Raw genomic sequence first — 23,250 nt, 5'->3', positions numbered from 1 at the left:
TTACTCTAGTATTACTCTTGTATTACTCTAGCATGACTCTAGTATGACTGTAGTATTACTCTAGTAATACTCTAGTATTACTCTAGTATGACTCTAGTATGACTGTAGTATTACTCTAGTATTACTCTAGTATTACTCTAGTATTACTCAAGTGTTACTCTAGTGTTACTCTAGTATTACTCTAGCATTACTCTAGTATTACTCTGGAATTACTCTAGCATTACTCTGGAATTACTCTAGCATTACTCTGGTATTACTGTAGTATTACTGTAGTATGACTCTAGTATGACTCTAGTATGACTCTAGTATTACTCTAGTATTACGCTTGTATTACTCTAGTATTACTCTAGTATTACTGTAGTATTACTCTAGTATTACTCTAGTATTACTGTAGTATTACTCTAGTATTACTCTTGTATTACTCTAGTATGACTCTAGTATGACTGTAGTATTACTCTACTATTACTCTACTATTACTCTACTATTACTCTAGCATTACTGTAGTATGACTCTAGTATGACTGTAGTATTACTCTAGTATTACTCTAGTGTTACTCTAGTATTACTCTAGCATTACTGTAGTATTAATCTAGTATGACTCTAGTAATACTATAGTATGACTGTAGTATTACTCTAGTATTACTCTAGTGTCACTCTAGTATTACTCTGGTATTACTCTGGTATTACTCTAGTATTACTCTAGTATGACTCTAGTATGACTGTAGTATTACTCTAGTATTACTCTAGTATTACTCTAGTATTACTCTACTATTACTCTTGTATGACTCTAGTATTACTCTAGTATTACTCTACCATTACTCTAGCATTACTGTAGTATTACTCTAGTATGACTGTAGTATTACTCTAGTATTACTCTAGTATGACTCTCGTATTACTCTAGTATTACGCTAGTATTACTCTAGTATTACTCTAGTATTACTCTAGTATTACTCTACTATTACTCTAGTATGACTCTAGTATGACTCTAGTATTACTCTAGTATTACTCTAGTATTACTCTAGTATTACTCTAGTGTTACTCTAGTATTACTCTAGCATTACTCTAGTATTACTCTGGAATTACTCTAGCATTACTCTTGTATTACTGTAGTATTACTGTAGTATGACTCTAGTATGACTCTAGTATGACTCTAGTATGACTGTAGTATTACTCTAGTATTACTCTAGTATTACTGTAGTATTACTCTAGTATTACTCTTGTATTACTCTTGTATTACTCTAGTATGACTCTAGTATGACTGTAGTATTACTCTAGTATGACTCTAGTATTACTCTAGTATTACGCTAGTATTACTCTAGTATTACTCTAGTATTACTCTAGTATTACTCTACTATTACTCTAGTATGACTCTAGTATGACTGTAGTATTACTCTAGTATTACTCTAGTATTACTCTAGTGTTACTCTAGTATTACTCTAGCATTACTCTAGTATTACTCTGGAATTACTCTAGCATTACTCTAGTATTACTCTAGTATTACGCTTGTATTACTCTAGTATGACTCTAGTATGACTGTAGTATTACTCTAGTATTACTCTAGTATTACTGTAGTATTACTCTAGTATTACTCTTGTATTACTCTTGTATTACTCTAGTATGACTCTAGTATGACTGTAGTATTACTCTAGTATTACTCTAGTATTACTGTAGTATTACTCTACTATTACTCTAGTATTACTCTAGTATTACTCTAGTATGACTCTAGTATTACTCTACTATTACTCTAGTATTACTCTAGTATTACTCTAGTATGACTCTAGTATGACTCTAGTATGACTGTAGTATTACTCTAGTATTACTCTAGTATTACTCTACTATTACTCTAGTATGACTCTAGTATGACTCTAGTATGACTGTAGTATTACTCTAGTATTACTCTAGTGTTACTCTAGTATTACTCTAGCATTACTCTAGTATTACTCTGGAATTACTCTAGCATTACTCTGGTATTACTGTAGTATTACTGTAGTATGACTCTAGTATGACTGTAGTATGACTCTCGTATTACTCTAGTATTACTCTAGTATTACTCTTGTATTACTCTAGTATGACTCTAGTATTACTCTAGTATGACTCTAGTATTACTCTAGTATGACTCTAGTATTACTCTAGTATGACTCTAGTATTAATCTAGTATTACTCTAGTATGACTCTAGTATGACTCTAGTATGACTCTAGTATTACTCTAGTATTACTCTAGTATGACTCTAGTATTACTCTAGTATTACTTTAGTATGACTCTAGTATGACTCTAGTATTAATCTAGTATTACTCTAGTATGACTCTAGTATGACTCTAGTATGACTCTAGTATTACTCTAGTATTACTCTAGTATGACTCTAGTATGACTCTAGTATTACTGTAGTATTACTCTAGTATTACTCTAGTATGACTGTAGTATGACTCTAGTATTACTCTACCATTACTCTAGTATGACTGTAGTATTACTCTAGTATGACTCTAGTATTACTCTAGTATTACTCTAGTATTACTCTAGTATTACTCTGGTATTACTCTAGTATTACTCTAGTAATACTCTTGTATTACTCTAGTATTACTCTACCATTACTGTAGTATTACTCTAGTATGACTCTAGTATGACTGTAGTATTACTCTAGTAATACTCTAGTATTACTCTAGTATGACTCTAGTATGACTGTAGTATTACTCTAGTATTACTCTAGTATTACTCTAGTGTTACTCTAGTATTACTCTAGCATTACTCTAGTATTACTCTAGTATGACTCTAGTAATACTATAGTACGACTGTAGTATTACTCTAGTGTTACTCTAGCATTACTCTAGTAATACTATAGTACGACTGTAGTATTACTCTAGTGTTACTCTAGTATTACTGTAGTATTACTCTTGTATTACTCTAGTATGACTCTAGTATGACTCTAGTATTACTGTAGTATTACTCTAGTATGACTCTAGTATGACTTTAGTATGACTGTAGTATAACTCTAGTATTACTCTAGTATAACTGCAGTAATACTGGAGTAATAATACTTGTACCTCTTGTGGGGCCTTGAGTCGGTCCAGTTCTGGACTATGGCCCTGATGTCGTTCCACTGAGACGGGACCAAAGTCCAGAGCGAGTCCAGAGAGTCCAGCTTCACCCCGTCCACTCCAAGAGAGAGCCAGAAGACCAGAGCCGACTGCAACACAACACACAGCTGAAACACACAACACACAGCTGAAACACACAACACACAGCTGAAACACACAACACACAGCTGCAACACACAACACACAGCTGAAACACACAAAACACAGCTGAAACACACAACACAACACACAGCTGAAACACACAACACACAGCTGCAACACACAACACACAGCTGAAACACACAACACACAGCTGAAACACACAACACACAGCTGAAACACACAACACACAGCTGCAACACACAACACACAGCTGAAACACACAACACACAGCTGAAACACACAACACACAGCTGAAACACACAACACACAGCTGCAACACACAACACACAGCTGAAACACACAAAACACAGCTGAAACACACAACACAACACACAGCTGAAACACACAACACACAGCTGCAACACACAACACACAGCTGAAACACACAACACACAGCTGAAACACACAACACACAGCTGAAACACACAACACACAGCTGCAACACACAACACACAGCTGAAACACACAACACACAGCTGAAACACACAACACACAGCTGAAACACACAACACACAGCTGCAACACACAACACACAGCTGAAACACACAACACACAGCTGAAACACACAACACAACACACAGCTGAAACACACAACACAGCTGAAACACACAACACAACACACAGCTGCAACACACAACACACAGCTGAAACACACAACACACAGCTGCAACAAACAACACACAGCTGAAACACACAACACACAGCTGCAACACACAACACACAGCTGAAACACACAACACACAGCTGCAACACACAACACACAGCTGAAACACACAACACAACACACAGCTGCAACACAAAACTGCAACACACAACACACAGCTGAAACACACAACACACAGCTGAAACACACAACACAACACACAGCTGCAACACACAACACACAGCTGCAACACACAACACAACACACAGCTGCAACACACAACACACAGCTGAAACACACAATACACAGCTGAAACACACAACACACAGCTGAAACACACAACACACAGCTGAAACACACAACACAACACACAGCTGCAACACACAACACACAGCTGAAACACACAACACAACACACAGCTGTAACACACAGCTGAAACACACAACACAACACACAGCTGCAACACACAACACACAGCTGAAACACACAACACAACACACAGCTGCAACACACAACACACAGCTGAAACACACAACACAACACACAGCTGCAACACACAACACACAGCTAAAACACACAACACACAGCTGAAACACACAACACAACACAGCTGCAACACACAACACACAGCTGAAACACACAACACACAGCTGCAACACGCAACACAACACACAGCTGCAACACACAACACAACACACAACACACAGCTGCAACACACAACACACAGCTGCAACACACAACACACAGCTGAAACACACAACACACAGCTGAAACACACAACACAACACACAGCTGAAACACACAACACACAGCTGCAACACACAACACACAACACACAGCTGCAACAAACAACACACAGCTGCAACACACAACACACAGCTGAAACACACAACACACAGCTGCAACACACAACACACAGCTGAAACACACAACACACAGCTGCAACACACAACACACAGCTGAAACACACAACACACAGCTGCAACACACAACACACAGCTGAAACACACAACACAACACACAGCTGCAACACAAAACTGCAACACACAACACACAGCTGAAACACACAACACACAGCTGAAACACACAACACAACACACAGCTGCAACAAACAACACACAGCTGCAACACACAACACAACACACAGCTGCAACACACAACACACAGCTGAAACACACAACACACAGCTGAAACACACAACACAACACACAGCTGCAACACACAACACACAGCTGAAACACACAACACAACACACAGCTGTAACACACAGCTGAAACACACAACACAACACACAGCTGCAACACACAACACACAGCTGAAACACACAACACAACACACAGCTGCAACACACAACACACAGCTGAAACACACAACACAACACACAGCTGCAACACACAACACACAGCTAAAACACACAACACACAGCTGAAACACACAACACAACACACAGCTGCAACACACAACACACAGCTGAAACACACAACACACAGCTGCAACACGCAACACAACACACAGCTGCAACACACAACACAACACACAACACACAGCTGCAACACACAACACACAGCTGCAACACACAACACACAGCTGAAACACACAACACACAGCTGAAACACACAACACAACACACAGCTGAAACACACAACACACAGCTGAAACACACAACACACAGCTGCAACACACAACACACAGCTGAAACACACAACACACAGCTGCAACAAACAACACACAGCTGCAACACACAACACACAGCTGAAACACACAACACACAGCTGCAACACACAACACACAGCTGAAACACACAACACACAGCTGCAACACACAACACACAGCTGAAACACACAACACACAGCTGCAACACACAACACACAGCTGAAACACACAACACAACACACAGCTGCAACACAAAACTGCAACACACAACACACAGCTGAAACACACAACACACAGCTGAAACACACAACACAACACACAGCTGCAACAAACAACACACAGCTGCAACACACAACACAACACACAGCTGCAACACACAACACACAGCTGAAACACACAACACACAGCTGAAACACACAACACAACACACAGCTGCAACACACAACACACAGCTGAAACACACAACACAACACACAGCTGTAACACACAGCTGAAACACACAACACAACACACAGCTGCAACACACAACACACAGCTGAAACACACAACACAACACACAGCTGCAACACACAACACACAGCTGAAACACACAACACAACACACAGCTGCAACACACAACACACAGCTAAAACACACAACACACAGCTGAAACACACAACACAACACACAGCTGCAACACACAACACACAGCTGAAACACACAACACACAGCTGCAACACGCAACACAACACACAGCTGCAACACACAACACAACACACAACACACAGCTGCAACACACAACACACAGCTGCAACACACAACACACAGCTGAAACACACAACACACAGCTGAAACACACAACACAACACACAGCTGAAACACACAACACACAGCTGAAACACACAACACACAGCTGCAACACACAACACACAGCTGAAACACACAACACACAGCTGCAACACACAACACACAGCTGCAACACACAACACAGAACTATCGTCTGTTTGGAAATACATTTTTGACCAAATAAAGAAATGTGGAGATAATTTATGAATAAAGTCTATTATTGCTGAGGAGGTTCTGCTGCTGAGGAGGTTCTGCTGCTGAGGAGGTTCTGCTGCTGAGGAGGTTCTGCTGCTGAGGAGGTTCTGCTGCTGAGGAGGTTCTGCTGCTGAGGAGGTTCTGCTGCTGAGATGTTTCAGGAGGAGACACTGACCTTCAGGCGCTCGGTCACGCTGCTCACGCTGCTGTTACTGAACCAGGGCCCAGAGGAACCGACATAATTTGGAGTGAGATCCAGGACCACGAAAAGACCTGAAGAAGAAGAAGAAGAAGAAGAAGAAGAAGAAGAAGAAGAAGAAGAAGAAGAAGAAGAAGAAGAAGAAGAAGAAGAAGAAGAAGAAGAAGAAGAAGAAGAAGAAGAAGAAGAAGAAGAAGAAGGTTTGACTGCACAGTTCATGTTGACGACACTTGTCAGTGTCATGCCTCATGTGACCAGCAGGGGTCATCGTAAAGAAGATTCAGTTGTTTCATCTGGACTCTGATCCAAGAGTCATTTTCAATCTGTGAATCAAGACCAGGAAGTCAGATATTTATCCTACTCTGAGTAAGCCCCGCCCACAGGTTTAGTTTCACCAGAAACTAAACCTCTTTGTTACCATCAGTCCTTTAATGGACCATCAGCCTCACATTGTCCCTGTCTCACTCTCTGTCCTGTGTAAAGACGTCCTCACAGCACTGAAGTTGGACCTGTACATTTGAGGACAAACGTCTGCACGCGCTTCTCCAATAGGAGTACCTCTCTGTGGTCAGGAGTACCTCTCTGTGGTCAGGGGTACCTCTCTGTGGTCAGGAGTACCTTTCTGTGGTCAGGAGTACCTTTCTGTGGTCAGGGGTACCTCTCTGTGGTCAGGAGTACCTCTCTGTGGTCAGGAGTACTTCTCTGTGGTCAGGAGTACCTCTCTGTGGTCAGGAGTACCTTTCTGTGGTCAGGAGTACCTTTCTGTGGTCAGGGGTACCTCTCTGTGGTCAGGAGTACCTCTCTGTGGTCAGGAGTACCTTTCTGTGGTGAGGGGTACCTTTCTGTGGTCAGGAGTACCTCTCTGTGGTCAGGAGTACCTCTCTGTGATCAGGAGTACTTCTCTGTGGTCAGGAGTACTTCTCTGTGGTCAGGGGTACCTCTCTGTGGTCAGGGGTACCTCTCTGTGGTCAGGAGTACTTCTCTGTGGTCAGGGGTACCTCTCTGTGGTCAGGGGTACCTCTCTGTGGTCAGGAGTACCTCTCTGTGGTCAGGAGTACCTCTCTGTGGTCAGGGGTACCTCTCTGTGGTCAGGGGTACTTCTCTGTGGTCAGGAGTACCTCTCTGTGGTCAGGAGTACCTCTCTGTGGTCAGGGGTACCTCTCTGTGGTCAGGAGTACCTTTCTGTGGTCAGGAGTACCTTTCTGTGGTCAGGGGTACCTCTCTGTGGTCAGGAGTACTTCTCTGTGGTCAGGAGTACTTCTCTGTGGTCAGGAGTACCTTTCTGTGGTCAGGGGTACCTCTCTGTGGTCAGGAGTACCTCTCTGTGGTCAGGAGTACCTTTCTGTGGTCAGGGGTACCTTTCTGTGGTCAGGAGTACCTCTCTGTGGTCAGGAGTACCTCTCTGTGATCAGGAGTACTTCTCTGTGGTCAGGAGTACTTCTCTGTGGTCAGGAGTACCTCTCTGTGGTCAGGGGTACCTCTCTGTGGTCAGGAGTACTTCTCTGTGGTCAGGAGTACCTCTCTGTGGTCAGGGGTACCTCTCTGTGGTCAGGAGTACTTCTCTGTGGTCAGGAGTACTTCTCTGTGGTCAGGGGTACCTCTCTGTGGTCAGGAGTACTTCTCTGTGGTCAGGAGTACCTCTCTGTGGTCAGGAGTACCTCTCTGTGGTCAGGAGTACCTCTCTGTGGTCAGGGGTACCTCTCTGTGGTCAGGAGTACTTCTCTGTGGTCAGGAGTACCTCTCTGTGGTCAGGGGTACCTCTCTGTGGTCAGGAGTACCTCTCTGTGGTCAGGAGTACCTCTCTGTGGTCAGGAGTACTTCTCTGTGGTCAGGGGTACCTCTCTGTGGTCAGGAGTACTTCTCTGTGGTCAGGAGTACCTCTCTGTGGTCAGGAGTACCTCTCTGTGGTCAGGGGTACCTCTCTGTGGTCAGGGGTACTTCTCTGTGGTCAGGAGTACCTCTCTGTGGTCAGGAGTACCTCTCTGTGGTCGGGGGTACCTCTCTGTGGTCAGGAGTACCTTTCTGTGGTCAGGAGTACCTTTCTGTGGTCAGGGGTACCTCTCTGTGGTCAGGAGTACTTCTCTGTGGTCAGGAGTACTTCTCTGTGGTCAGGAGTACCTTTCTGTGGTCAGGAGTACCTTTCTGTGGTCAGGGGTACCTCTCTGTGGTCAGGAGTACCTCTCTGTGGTCAGGAGTACCTTTCTGTGGTCAGGGGTACCTTTCTGTGGTCAGGAGTACCTCTCTGTGGTCAGGAGTACCTCTCTGTGATCAGGAGTACTTCTCTGTGGTCAGGAGTACTTCTCTGTGGTCAGGAGTACCTCTCTGTGGTCAGGGGTACCTCTCTGTGGTCAGGAGTACTTCTCTGTGGTCAGGAGTACCTCTCTGTGGTCAGGGGTACCTCTCTGTGGTCAGGAGTACTTCTCTGTGGTCAGGAGTACTTCTCTGTGGTCAGGGGTACCTCTCTGTGGTCAGGAGTACTTCTCTGTGGTCAGGAGTACCTCTCTGTGGTCAGGAGTACCTTTCTGTGGTCAGGAGTACCTCTCTGTGGTCAGGGGTACCTCTCTGTGGTCAGGAGTACTTCTCTGTGGTCAGGAGTACCTCTCTGTGGTCAGGAGTACCTCTCTGTGGTCAGGGGTACCTCTCTGTGGTCAGGGGTACTTCTCTGTGGTCAGGAGTACCTCTCTGTGGTCAGGAGTACCTCTCTGTGGTCAGGGGTACCTCTCTGTGGTCAGGGGTACTTCTCTGTGGTCAGGAGTACCTCTCTGTGGTCAGGAGTACCTCTCTGTGGTCAGGGGTACCTCTCTGTGGTCAGGAGTACTTCTCTGTGGTCAGGAGTACCTCTCTGTGGTCAGGAGTACCTCTCTGTGGTCAGGAGTACTTCTCTGTGGTCAGGAGTACCTCTCTGTGGTCAGGAGTACCTCTCTGTGGTCAGGGGTACTTCTCTGTGGTCAGGAGTACCTCTCTGTGGTCAGGAGTACCTCTCTGTGGTCAGGAGTACCTTTCTGTGGTCAGGAGTACCTTTCTGTGGTCAGGGGTACCTCTCTGTGGTCAGGAGTACTTCTCTGTGGTCAGGAGTACTTCTCTGTGGTCAGGAGTACCTTTCTGTGGTCAGGAGTACCTTTCTGTGGTCAGGGGTACCTCTCTGTGGTCAGGAGTACCTCTCTGTGGTCAGGAGTACCTTTCTGTGGTCAGGGGTACCTTTCTGTGGTCAGGAGTACCTCTCTGTGATCAGGAGTACTTCTCTGTGGTCAGGAGTACTTCTCTGTGGTCAGGAGTACCTCTCTGTGGTCAGGGGTACCTCTCTGTGGTCAGGGGTACCTCTCTGTGGTCAGGAGTACCTCTCTGTGGTCAGGGGTACCTCTCTGTGGTCAGGAGTACTTCTCTGTGGTCAGGAGTACCTCTCTGTGGTCAGGAGTACCTCTCTGTGGTCAGGGGTACCTCTCTGTGGTCAGGAGTACTTCTCTGTGGTCAGGAGTACCTCTCTGTGGTCAGGAGTACTTCTCTGTGGTCAGGAGTACCTCTCTGTGGTCAGGGGTACCTCTCTGTGGTCAGGGGTACTTCTCTGTGGTCAGGAGTACTTCTCTGTGGTCAGGAGTACCTCTCTGTGGTCAGGAGTACCTCTCTGTGGTCAGGGGTACCTCTCTGTGGTCAGGGGTACTTCTCTGTGGTCAGGAGTACCTCTCTGTGGTCAGGAGTACCTCTCTGTGGTCAGGGGTACCTCTCTGTGGTCAGGAGTACCTTTCTGTGGTCAGGAGTACCTTTCTGTGGTCAGGAGTACTTCTCTGTGGTCAGGAGTACTTCTCTGTGGTCAGGAGTACCTTTCTGTGGTCAGGAGTACCTTTCTGTGGTCAGGGGTACCTCTCTGTGGTCAGGAGTACCTCTCTGTGGTCAGGAGTACCTTTCTGTGGTCAGGGGTACCTTTCTGTGGTCAGGAGTACCTCTCTGTGGTCAGGAGTACCTCTCTGTGATCAGGAGTACTTCTCTGTGGTCAGGAGTACTTCTCTGTGGTCAGGAGTACCTCTCTGTGGTCAGGGGTACCTCTCTGTGGTCAGGGGTACCTCTCTGTGGTCAGGAGTACCTCTCTGTGGTCAGGGGTACCTCTCTGTGGTCAGGAGTACTTCTCTGTGGTCAGGAGTACTTCTCTGTGGTCAGGGGTACCTCTCTGTGGTCAGGAGTACTTCTCTGTGGTCAGGAGTACCTCTCTGTGGTCAGGGGTACCTCTCTGTGGTCAGGAGTACTTCTCTGTGGTCAGGAGTACCTCTCTGTGGTCAGGAGTACCTCTCTGTGGTCAGGGGTACCTCTCTGTGGTCAGGGGTACTTCTCTGTGGTCAGGAGTACCTCTCTGTGGTCAGGAGTACCTCTCTGTGATCAGGAGTACCTCTCTGTGGTCAGGGGTACCTCTCTGTGGTCAGGAGTACCTTTCTGTGGTCAGGAGTACCTTTCTGTGGTCAGGGGTACCTCTCTGTGGTCAGGAGTACTTCTCTGTGGTCAGGAGTACTTCTCTGTGGTCAGGAGTACCTTTCTGTGGTCAGGGGTACCTCTCTGTGGTCAGGAGTACCTCTCTGTGGTCAGGAGTACCTTTCTGTGGTCAGGGGTACCTTTCTGTGGTCAGGAGTACCTCTCTGTGGTCAGGAGTACCTCTCTGTGATCAGGAGTACTTCTCTGTGGTCAGGAGTACTTCTCTGTGGTCAGGAGTACCTCTCTGTGGTCAGGGGTACCTCTCTGTGGTCAGGAGTACTTCTCTGTGGTCAGGAGTACCTCTCTGTGGTCAGGGGTACCTCTCTGTGGTCAGGAGTACTTCTCTGTGGTCAGGAGTACTTCTCTGTGGTCAGGGGTACCTCTCTGTGGTCAGGAGTACTTCTCTGTGGTCAGGAGTACCTCTCTGTGGTCAGGAGTACCTTTCTGTGGTCAGGAGTACCTCTCTGTGGTCAGGGGTACCTCTCTGTGGTCAGGAGTACTTCTCTGTGGTCAGGAGTACCTCTCTGTGGTCAGGAGTACCTCTCTGTGGTCAGGGGTACCTCTCTGTGGTCAGGGGTACTTCTCTGTGGTCAGGAGTACCTCTCTGTGGTCAGGGGTACCTCTCTGTGGTCAGGGGTACTTCTCTGTGGTCAGGAGTACCTCTCTGTGGTCAGGAGTACCTCTCTGTGGTCAGGGGTACCTCTCTGTGGTCAGGAGTACTTCTCTGTGGTCAGGAGTACCTCTCTGTGGTCAGGAGTACCTCTCTGTGGTCAGGGGTACCTCTCTGTGGTCAGGGGTACTTCTCTGTGGTCAGGGGTACCTCTCTGTGGTCAGGAGTACCTCTCTGTGGTCAGGAGTACCTCTCTGTGGTCAGGGGTACCTCTCTGTGGTCAGGGGTACTTCTCTGTGGTCAGGAGTACCTCTCTGTGGTCAGGGGTACCTCTCTGTGGTCAGGAGTACCTTTCTGTGGTCAGGAGTACCTTTCTGTGGTCAGGGGTACCTCTCTGTGGTCAGGAGTACTTCTCTGTGGTCAGGAGTACTTCTCTGTGGTCAGGAGTACCTTTCTGTGGTCAGGAGTACCTTTCTGTGGTCAGGGGTACCTCTCTGTGGTCAGGAGTACCTCTCTGTGGTCAGGAGTACCTTTCTGTGGTCAGGGGTACCTTTCTGTGGTCAGGAGTACCTCTCTGTGGTCAGGAGTACCTCTCTGTGATCAGGAGTACTTCTCTGTGGTCAGGAGTACTTCTCTGTGGTCAGGAGTACCTCTCTGTGGTCAGGGGTACCTCTCTGTGGTCAGGAGTACCTCTCTGTGGTCAGGGGTACCTCTCTGTGGTCAGGAGTACTTCTCTGTGGTCAGGAGTACTTCTCTGTGGTCAGGGGTACCTCTCTGTGGTCAGGAGTACTTCTCTGTGGTCAGGAGTACCTCTCTGTGGTCAGGAGTACCTCTCTGTGGTCAGGGGTACCTCTCTGTGGTCAGGAGTACTTCTCTGTGGTCAGGAGTACCTCTCTGTGGTCAGGAGTACTTCTCTGTGGTCAGGAGTACCTCTCTGTGGTCAGGGGTACCTCTCTGTGGTCAGGGGTACTTCTCTGTGGTCAGGGGTACCTCTCTGTGGTCAGGAGTACTTCTCTGTGGTCAGGAGTACCTCTCTGTGGTCAGGAGTACCTCTCTGTGGTCAGGGGTACCTCTCTGTGGTCAGGGGTACTTCTCTGTGGTCAGGAGTACCTCTCTGTGGTCAGGAGTACCTCTCTGTGGTCAGGGGTACCTCTCTGTGGTCAGGAGTACCTTTCTGTGGTCAGGAGTACCTTTCTGTGGTCAGGAGTACTTCTCTGTGGTCAGGAGTACTTCTCTGTGGTCAGGAGTACCTTTCTGTGGTCAGGAGTACCTTTCTGTGGTCAGGGGTACCTCTCTGTGGTCAGGAGTACCTCTCTGTGGTCAGGAGTACCTTTCTGTGGTCAGGGGTACCTTTCTGTGGTCAGGAGTACCTCTCTGTGGTCAGGAGTACCTCTCTGTGATCAGGAGTACTTCTCTGTGGTCAGGAGTACTTCTCTGTGGTCAGGAGTACCTCTCTGTGGTCAGGGGTACCTCTCTGTGGTCAGGGGTACCTCTCTGTGGTCAGGAGTACCTCTCTGTGGTCAGGGGTACCTCTCTGTGGTCAGGAGTACTTCTCTGTGGTCAGGAGTACTTCTCTGTGGTCAGGGGTACCTCTCTGTGGTCAGGAGTACTTCTCTGTGGTCAGGAGTACCTCTCTGTGGTCAGGAGTACCTCTCTGTGGTCAGGGGTACCTCTCTGTGGTCAGGAGTACCTTTCTGTGGTCAGGAGTACCTTTCTGTGGTCAGGAGTACTTCTCTGTGGTCAGGAGTACTTCTCTGTGGTCAGGAGTACCTTTCTGTGGTCAGGAGTACCTTTCTGTGGTCAGGGGTACCTCTCTGTGGTCAGGAGTACCTCTCTGTGGTCAGGAGTACCTTTCTGTGGTCAGGGGTACCTTTCTGTGGTCAGGAGTACCTCTCTGTGGTCAGGAGTACCTCTCTGTGATCAGGAGTACTTCTCTGTGGTCAGGAGTACCTCTCTGTGGTCAGGGGTACCTCTCTGTGGTCAGGAGTACCTCTCTGTGGTCAGGGGTACCTCTCTGTGGTCAGGAGTACTTCTCTGTGGTCAGGAGTACTTCTCTGTGGTCAGGGGTACCTCTCTGTGGTCAGGAGTACTTCTCTGTGGTCAGGAGTACCTCTCTGTGGTCAGGAGTACCTCTCTGTGGTCAGGGGTACCTCTCTGTGGTCAGGAGTACTTCTCTGTGGTCAGGAGTACCTCTCTGTGGTCAGGAGTACCTCTCTGTGGTCAGGGGTACCTCTCTGTGGTCAGGGGTACTTCTCTGTGGTCAGGAGTACCTCTCTGTGGTCAGGAGTACCTCTCTGTGGTCAGGAGTACCTTTCCTGTGTGCCGTCTCCAGGAGGCTCTTCATCTGGTCCAAACTCCCGACTTCAGCAGAAACTTCCTCGAAGCTCAAGCCCATGACGTCATCTTTAGGGGCCTCATGGACGGGCCCCAAGACCAGAGCCTGAACCTTCATCTGCAACAGAGAGTCCACCTGCTGCTCCACACCTGACACACAACACACACACAACAACACACACACACACACACATACACAACACACAACAACACACACACACAACACACACAACAACACACACATACACAACACACACACAGAGACACACACACATACACAACAACACACACACACACACACACAGAGACACACACACATACACAACACACACACACACACACAGAGACACACACACATACACAACACACACACACATACACAACACACACACAGAGACACACACACATACACAACACACACACACATACACAACACACACACACACAGAGACACACACACATACACAACACACACACACATACACAACACACACACACACAGAGACACACACAACAACACACACACACAGACACACACACAGACACACACAGACACACACAGACACACACACAGACACACACAGACACACACACACATACACACACACAGACACACACACAGACACACACAGACACACACATACACACACACATACACAACACACACACACACACACAGAGACACACACAACAACACACTCTTATTAATATAGCCCCTGCAGAGTGAACCCGCCTAAGGCCCAAAGGCCCTGGGAGGGGCTAATCTGTCTGAGGACAGCGCCCCCTGGAGGACACTCACATGTGTCTGAGGACAGCGTCCCCTGGAGGACGCTCACATGTGTCTGAGGACAGCGCCCCCTGGAGGACGCTCACATGTGTCTGAGGACAGCGCCCCCTGGAGGACGCTCACATGTGTCTGAGGACAGCGCCCCCTGGAGGACGCTCACATGTGTCTGAGGACAGCGCCCCCTGGAGGACGCTCACATGTGTCTGAGGACAGCGCCCCCTGGAGGACGCTCACATGTGTCTGAGGACAGCGCCCCCTGGAGGACACTCACACGTGTCTGAGGACAGCGCCCCCTGGAGGACGCTCACATGTGTCTGAGGACAGCGCCCCCTGGAGGACGCTCACATGTGTCTGAGGACAGCGTCCCCTGGAGGACGCTCACATGTGTCTGAGGACAGCGTCCCCTGGAGGACGCTCACATGTGTCTGAGGACAGCGCCCCCTGGAGGACCCTCACATGTGTCTGAGGACAGCACCCCCTGGAGGACGCTCACATGTGTCTGAGGACAGCGCCCCCTGGAGGACGCTCACATGTGTCTGAGGACAGCGCCCCCTGGAGGACACTCACACGTGTCTGAGGACAGCGCCCCCTGGAGGACGCTCACATGTGTCTGAGGACAGCGCCCCCTGGAGGACGCTCACATGTGTCTGAGGACAGCGTCCCCTGGAGGACGCTCACATGTGTCTGAGGACAGCGCCCCCTGGAGGACGCTCACATGTGTCTGAGGACAGCGCCCCCTGGAGGTTCATCGTGTTGTGGCGTTTTCACCTCTGAGGTTCCTGGACGGGCTGAAGTCCTTGATGCTGCGGATGTGGAACATTGGCCCCTGGTTCCACCAGCTCAGAGCAGGAAGATGTTTACAGGGCGGAGCCTTCAGGACCAGGAGCACGGCACCAGCCAACATCCCCAACCAGGCCACCCAGAAGAACCCGAGGAGAGCCCAGCGCGTCCTCACCCAGCTGAGAGGACACGGGGACATGTCAGACGCATTATGAGCTGCAAATATCACATTTTGGCTTTTGACAAAGCGAAAATCACATCAGCTGAAAAAGAACAGTAAATATAATATATATATATAATATATATATTATATATAATATATGTATTATATATGTTATGTATATTATATATATCGACCGAGCAGAACAGAAATGTGACATGAAAACACAGAAAAGTCTGATTTTGTTCATGATTTTCCTCCGTTTAGCCTCAGACTTTGTGGACTGGTGTCAGCAGAACCTCCTCCTCTGTCCACTCTGCAGGACACTCTGTCCCCCTGCAGGACACTCTGTCCCCTGCAGGACACTCTGTCCACTCTGGGGAGCAGCTTCAGTGAGAGACTGATCCACCCTCGATGTGTGAAGGAAAGGTTTCACTGTCTGTCCTTCTGCTGCTGTCAGACTCTACAACAGACACTGTCATACCCATGTGCAATACTGACATAAGCATGTGCAACACTGTCATACCCATGTGCAACACTGTCATACCCATGTGCAACACTGTCATACCCATGTGCAATACTGTCATACCCATGTGCAATACTGTCCTACCCATGTGCAATACTGTCATACCCATGTGCAATACTGTCATACCCATGTGCAACACTGTCATACCCATGTGCAACACTGTCATACCCATGTGCAATACTGTCCTACCCATGTGCAATACTGTCATACCCATGTGCAATACTGTCATACCCATGTGCAACACTGTCATACCCATGTGCAATACTGTCATACCCATGTGCAACACTGTCATACCCATGTGCAATACTGCCATACCCATGTGCAATACTGTCATACCCATGTGCAATACTGTCCTACCCATGTGCAACACTGTCATACCCATGTGCAATACTGTCATACCCATGTGCAATACTGTCATACCCATGTGCAACACTGTCATACCCATGTGCAATACTGTCATACCCATGTGCAATACTGTCATACCCATGTGCAATACAGTCATACCCATGTGCAATACTGTCATACCCATGTGCAACACTGTCATACCCATGTGCAACACTGTCATACCCATGTGCAATACTGTCATACCCATGTGCAATACTGTCATACCCATGTGCAACACTGTCATACCCATGTGCAACACTGTCATACCCATGTGCAATACTGTCATACCCATGTGCAACACTGACATAATTTCAATTGTATTGGTGCAATATTCCCTGTCCACACAACTGCTGTAAATAAGAGTGTTACTTACTATTTTTTTGTTGAGTGTCTTCTTATGACGTCATAAACAGACACTATAATATATATATATATATATATATATATATATATATATATATATATATATATATATATATATATATATTATTTTCTTGTATTTTAGGATTGTAGGATTTTTGACAGTTTCACCTCTTTATGAGCCTCTCACGTCTTAGGGGCTGTTGTTTTACACATTTCTACAAACCAGAATATTTTTCAGTTTTTGCAAAAGTAAATCGCTAAAGCTAAAGCTAATACTAACGCTTAAGGATGAAGCCTTAAGGATGAAGCCTTAAGGATGAAGCCTTAAGGATGAAGCCTTAAGGATGAAGCCTTAAGGATGAAGCCTAAAGGATGAAGCCTTAAGGATGAAGCCTTAAGGATGAAGCCTAAAGGATGAAGCCTTAAGGATGAAGCCTTAAGGATGAAGCCTAAAGGATGAAGCCTTAAGGATGAAGCCTTAAGGATGAAGCCTAAAGGATGAAGCCTAAAGGATGAAGCCTTAAGGATGAAGCCTTAAGGATGAAGCCTAAAGGATGAAGCCTAAAGGATGAAGCCTAAAGGATGAAGCCTTCTCTGTGGTCAGGAGTACTTCTCTGTGGTCAGGGGTACCTCTCTGTGGTCAGGAGTACTTCTCTGTGGTCAGGAGTACCTCTCTGTGGTCAGGAGTACCTCTCTGTGGTCAGGGGTACCTCTCTGTGGTCAGGAGTACTTCTCTGTGGTCAGGAGTACCTCTCTGTGGTCAGGAGTACTTCTCTGTGGTCAGGAGTACCTCTCTGTGGTCAGGGGTACCTCTCTGTGGTCAGGGGTACTTCTCTGTGGTCAGGAGTACTTCTCTGTGGTCAGGAGTACCTCTCTGTGGTCAGGAGTACCTCTCTGTGGTCAGGGGTACCTCTCTGTGGTCAGGGGTACTTCTCTGTGGTCAGGAGTACCTCTCTGTGGTCAGGAGTACCTCTCTGTGGTCAGGGGTACCTCTCTGTGGTCAGGAGTACCTTTCTGTGGTCAGGAGTACCTTTCTGTGGTCAGGAGTACTTCTCTGTGGTCAGGAGTACTTCTCTGTGGTCAGGAGTACCTTTCTGTGGTCAGGAGTACCTTTCTGTGGTCAGGGGTACCTCTCTGTGGTCAGGAGTACCTCTCTGTGGTCAGGAGTACCTTTCTGTGGTCAGGGGTACCTTTCTGTGGTCAGGAGTACCTCTCTGTGGTCAGGAGTACCTCTCTGTGATCAGGAGTACTTCTCTGTGGTCAGGAGTACTTCTCTGTGGTCAGGAGTACCTCTCTGTGGTCAGGGGTACCTCTCTGTGGTCAGGGGTACCTCTCTGTGGTCAGGAGTACCTCTCTGTGGTCAGGGGTACCTCTCTGTGGTCAGGAGTACTTCTCTGTGGTCAGGAGTACTTCTCTGTGGTCAGGGGTACCTCTCTGTGGTCAGGAGTACTTCTCTGTGGTCAGGAGTACCTCTCTGTGGTCAGGGGTACCTCTCTGTGGTCAGGAGTACTTCTCTGTGGTCAGGAGTACCTCTCTGTGGTCAGGAGTACCTCTCTGTGGTCAGGGGTACCTCTCTGTGGTCAGGGGTACTTCTCTGTGGTCAGGAGTACCTCTCTGTGGTCAGGAGTACCTCTCTGTGATCAGGAGTACCTCTCTGTGGTCAGGGGTACCTCTCTGTGGTCAGGAGTACCTTTCTGTGGTCAGGAGTACCTTTCTGTGGTCAGGGGTACCTCTCTGTGGTCAGGAGTACTTCTCTGTGGTCAGGAGTACTTCTCTGTGGTCAGGAGTACCTTTCTGTGGTCAGGGGTACCTCTCTGTGGTCAGGAGTACCTCTCTGTGGTCAGGAGTACCTTTCTGTGGTCAGGGGTACCTTTCTGTGGTCAGGAGTACCTCTCTGTGGTCAGGAGTACCTCTCTGTGATCAGGAGTACTTCTCTGTGGTCAGGAGTACTTCTCTGTGGTCAGGAGTACCTCTCTGTGGTCAGGGGTACCTCTCTGTGGTCAGGAGTACTTCTCTGTGGTCAGGAGTACCTCTCTGTGGTCAGGGGTACCTCTCTGTGGTCAGGAGTACTTCTCTGTGGTCAGGAGTACTTCTCTGTGGTCAGGGGTACCTCTCTGTGGTCAGGAGTACTTCTCTGTGGTCAGGAGTACCTCTCTGTGGTCAGGAGTACCTTTCTGTGGTCAGGAGTACCTCTCTGTGGTCAGGGGTACCTCTCTGTGGTCAGGAGTACTTCTCTGTGGTCAGGAGTACCTCTCTGTGGTCAGGAGTACCTCTCTGTGGTCAGGGGTACCTCTCTGTGGTCAGGGGTACTTCTCTGTGGTCAGGAGTACCTCTCTGTGGTCAGGGGTACCTCTCTGTGGTCAGGGGTACTTCTCTGTGGTCAGGAGTACCTCTCTGTGGTCAGGAGTACCTCTCTGTGGTCAGGGGTACCTCTCTGTGGTCAGGAGTACTTCTCTGTGGTCAGGAGTACCTCTCTGTGGTCAGGAGTACCTCTCTGTGGTCAGGGGTACCTCTCTGTGGTCAGGGGTACTTCTCTGTGGTCAGGGGTACCTCTCTGTGGTCAGGAGTACCTCTCTGTGGTCAGGAGTACCTCTCTGTGGTCAGGGGTACCTCTCTGTGGTCAGGGGTACTTCTCTGTGGTCAGGAGTACCTCTCTGTGGTCAGGGGTACCTCTCTGTGGTCAGGAGTACCTTTCTGTGGTCAGGAGTACCTTTCTGTGGTCAGGGGTACCTCTCTGTGGTCAGGAGTACTTCTCTGTGGTCAGGAGTACTTCTCTGTGGTCAGGAGTACCTTTCTGTGGTCAGGAGTACCTTTCTGTGGTCAGGGGTACCTCTCTGTGGTCAGGAGTACCTCTCTGTGGTCAGGAGTACCTTTCTGTGGTCAGGGGTACCTTTCTGTGGTCAGGAGTACCTCTCTGTGGTCAGGAGTACCTCTCTGTGATCAGGAGTACTTCTCTGTGGTCAGGAGTACTTCTCTGTGGTCAGGAGTACCTCTCTGTGGTCAGGGGTACCTCTCTGTGGTCAGGAGTACCTCTCTGTGGTCAGGGGTACCTCTCTGTGGTCAGGAGTACTTCTCTGTGGTCAGGAGTACTTCTCTGTGGTCAGGGGTACCTCTCTGTGGTCAGGAGTACTTCTCTGTGGTCAGGAGTACCTCTCTGTGGTCAGGAGTACCTCTCTGTGGTCAGGGGTACCTCTCTGTGGTCAGGAGTACTTCTCTGTGGTCAGGAGTACCTCTCTGTGGTCAGGAGTACTTCTCTGTGGTCAGGAGTACCTCTCTGTGGTCAGGGGTACCTCTCTGTGGTCAGGGGTACTTCTCTGTGGTCAGGGGTACCTCTCTGTGGTCAGGAGTACTTCTCTGTGGTCAGGAGTACCTCTCTGTGGTCAGGAGTACCTCTCTGTGGTCAGGAGTACCTCTCTGTGGTCAGGAGTACCTTTCTGTGGTCAGGAGTACCCCTGACCACAGAGAGGTACTCCTGTCATACCCATGTGCAATACTGTCATACCCATGTGCAACACTGTCATACCCATGTGCAATACTGTCATACCCATGTGCAATACTGTCATACCCATGTGCAATACAGTCATACCCATGTGCAATACTGTCATACCCATGTGCAACACTGTCATACCCATGTGCAACACTGTCATACCCATGTGCAATACTGTCATACCCATGTGCAATACTGTCATACCCATGTGCAACACTGTCATACCCATGTGCAACACTGTCATACCCATGTGCAAGCCTTAAGGATGAAGCCTTAAGGATGAAGCCTTAAGGATGAAGCCTTAAGGATGAAGCCTAAAGGATGAAGCCTTAAGGATGAAGCCTTAAGGATGAAGCCTAAAGGATGAAGCCTTAAGGATGAAGCCTTAAGGATGAAGCCTAAAGGATGAAGCCTTAAGGATGAAGCCTTAAGGATGAAGCCTAAAGGATGAAGCCTTAAGGATGAAGCCTTAAGGATGAAGCCTAAAGGATGAAGCCTAAAGGATGAAGCCTTAAGGATGAAGCCTTAAGGATGAAGCCTAAAGGATGAAGCCTAAAGGATGAAGCCTTAAGGATGAAGCCTTAAGGATGAAGCCTAAAGGATGAAGCCTTAAGGATGAAGCCTTAAGGATGAAGCCTAAAGGATGAAGCCTAAAGGATGAAGCCTTAAGGATGAAGCCTTAAGGATGAAGCCTAAAGGATGAAGCCTTAAGGATGAAGCCTTAAGGATGAAGCCTAAAGGATGAAGCCTTAAGGATGAAGCCTTAAGGATGAAGCCTAAAGGATGAAGCCTTAAGGATGAAGCCTTAAGGATGAAGCCTAAAGGATGAAGCCTTAAGGATGAAGCCTTAAGGATGAAGCCTAAAGGAAGAAGCCTTAAGGATGAAGCCTTAAGGATGAAACCTAAAGGATGAAGCCTTAAGGATGAAGCCTTAAGGATGAAACCTAAAGGATGAAGCCTTAAGGATGAAACCTTAAGGATGAAGCCTTAAGGATGAAGCCTAAAGGATGAAGCCTTAAGGATGAAGCCTTAAGGATGAAACCTAAAGGATGAAGCCTTAAGGATGAAGCCTTAAGGATGAAGCCTTAAGGATGAAGCCTTAAGGATGAAGCCTTAAGGATGAAACCTTAAGGATGAAGCCTTAAGGATGAAACCTTAAGGATGAAGCCTTAAGGATGAAGCCTTAAGGATGAAACCTTAAGGATGAAGCCTTAAGGATGAAACCTTAAGGATGAAGCCTTAAGGATGAAGCCTTAAGGATGAAGCAATAATTGATATAATTGTATACTGAACTGTATGTATGTATTCTTAGAAAGGCAAGAGCTAAATGTACACATTATACATGAATGTATGTTTAACACAAGTACAACGTGTGTAGTACTTTTACAGAAGAACGCAGACACTCGCAACGGCACATGATCTAGTTTTACAAGAGTTCTCTTTTGTGAGAGCTCCTCTAAAGTTCTCTGCTCTCTCACTTCTGCACCAACACTGACATGTCCCACTGTCCCACTGTCCCACTGTCCCACTGTCCCACTGTCCCACTGTCCCACTGTGTGGACTAATGAAGGCTTCTCTTATCTGTTTAGTCTCAGTTTAGCCTGGACACAAGTGCTGACCACTTCCTGTCGCCCTTTGGTCCTCATTTCCACTTCCTCTTTAAACCTTCTGGACGTGACTAAAGTGCAGACTCTGTTCCACTTTAAAGCTTCAGTGCGGAACATTTCAAGTGTTTTATTGCAGTAAAAACAGGAGGAGCTGCTCGTCTCGCTCTTTGTGAATCTGAAGCGTCTCCATGGAAACCTGAAGGACAGGAATATCACGCACTGTTACTTTAAGCTTTATAATGACACATTTCTATTGTTAATGATCTGTTTATTCTTCAGTGACGCAGGAGCGCGCCTCCCGCGGTGAGACTGAGAACTGCAGCTGCATCTTCTGCCTCGTTCATGACGTAAGTAACGTAAGTAACGTAAGTAACGTAACCCTGTGTCTTTGTTTCTCCCTCACAATGACATCAAACCTGTGACGTCATGACGGACTCACCCCGGGGTGCCCGCGACCCGCAGCAGCTCCTCTTTGTTCAGCCCGGTGAAGTGCACCGGCTCCGGGCCCTCATCCTCCGGGATCTTCAGCTTAACGGCCCCGTTCTTCTCTGCTCCATCTGCGGCCCCGGGCCCCGCGGTCATGGGCAGCTTCTCCTGCGCCTCCAGGTCCTGGTCCTGGTCCTGGTCCCGCTCCAGGTCTGCCTCATTCACGTCGGCCTCTGTGGCATCCGTGTCCGCGGGGCCCGGGGCCGGTGCGGGCTGCGGCTCCGGGGGTCCGTCTTTCTGCTCCTTCAGCTCCAGCTCGGCCTCCTCTTTGCTCATCCTCCCGGGGCTGATGCGGCGCTGATGCGGGGCTGATGCGGGGCTGATGCGGCGCTGATGCGGCGCTGATGCGGCGCTGATGCGGGGCTGATGCGGCGCTGATGCGGCGCTGATGCGGGGCTGATGCGGCGCTGATGCGGCGCTGATGCGGCGCTGATGCGGCGCTGATGCGGCGCTGATGCGGCGCTGATGCGGGGCTGATGCGGCGCTGATGCGGGGCTGATGCGGCGCTGATGCGGCGCTG

General features: G+C 48.3%; 1 protein-coding gene across 1 annotated transcript in view; it reads right to left on the bottom strand.

The window, feature by feature from the left end:
- Positions 1-23,031, bottom strand: part of LOC140364835 (amino acid transporter heavy chain SLC3A2-like) — a 48,510-nt gene extending 25,479 nt beyond the window's left edge. The window contains exons 1-5 of the mRNA XM_072451218.1: positions 22,684-23,031; positions 15,706-15,896; positions 14,127-14,300; positions 6,725-6,822; positions 3,039-3,181 (exon numbers count right to left, since the gene is read on the bottom strand). Coding sequence (XP_072307319.1) covers positions 3,039-3,181; positions 6,725-6,822; positions 14,127-14,300; positions 15,706-15,896; positions 22,684-23,006 — 929 coding nt within the window. The 5' untranslated portion in view covers positions 23,007-23,031. The remainder of the gene's footprint in view (positions 1-3,038; positions 3,182-6,724; positions 6,823-14,126; positions 14,301-15,705; positions 15,897-22,683) is intronic.
- Positions 23,032-23,250: the final 219 nt, after the last annotated feature.

This window comes from Eucyclogobius newberryi, unplaced genomic scaffold, assembly GCF_026437365.1.
Source record: "Eucyclogobius newberryi isolate DKJ021-1_F unplaced genomic scaffold, fEucNew1.0.hap1 SCAF_18, whole genome shotgun sequence".
Lineage (NCBI taxonomy): Eukaryota > Metazoa > Chordata > Actinopteri > Gobiiformes > Gobiidae > Eucyclogobius > Eucyclogobius newberryi.
This window is presented reverse-complemented; position numbering and strand designations above follow the sequence as displayed.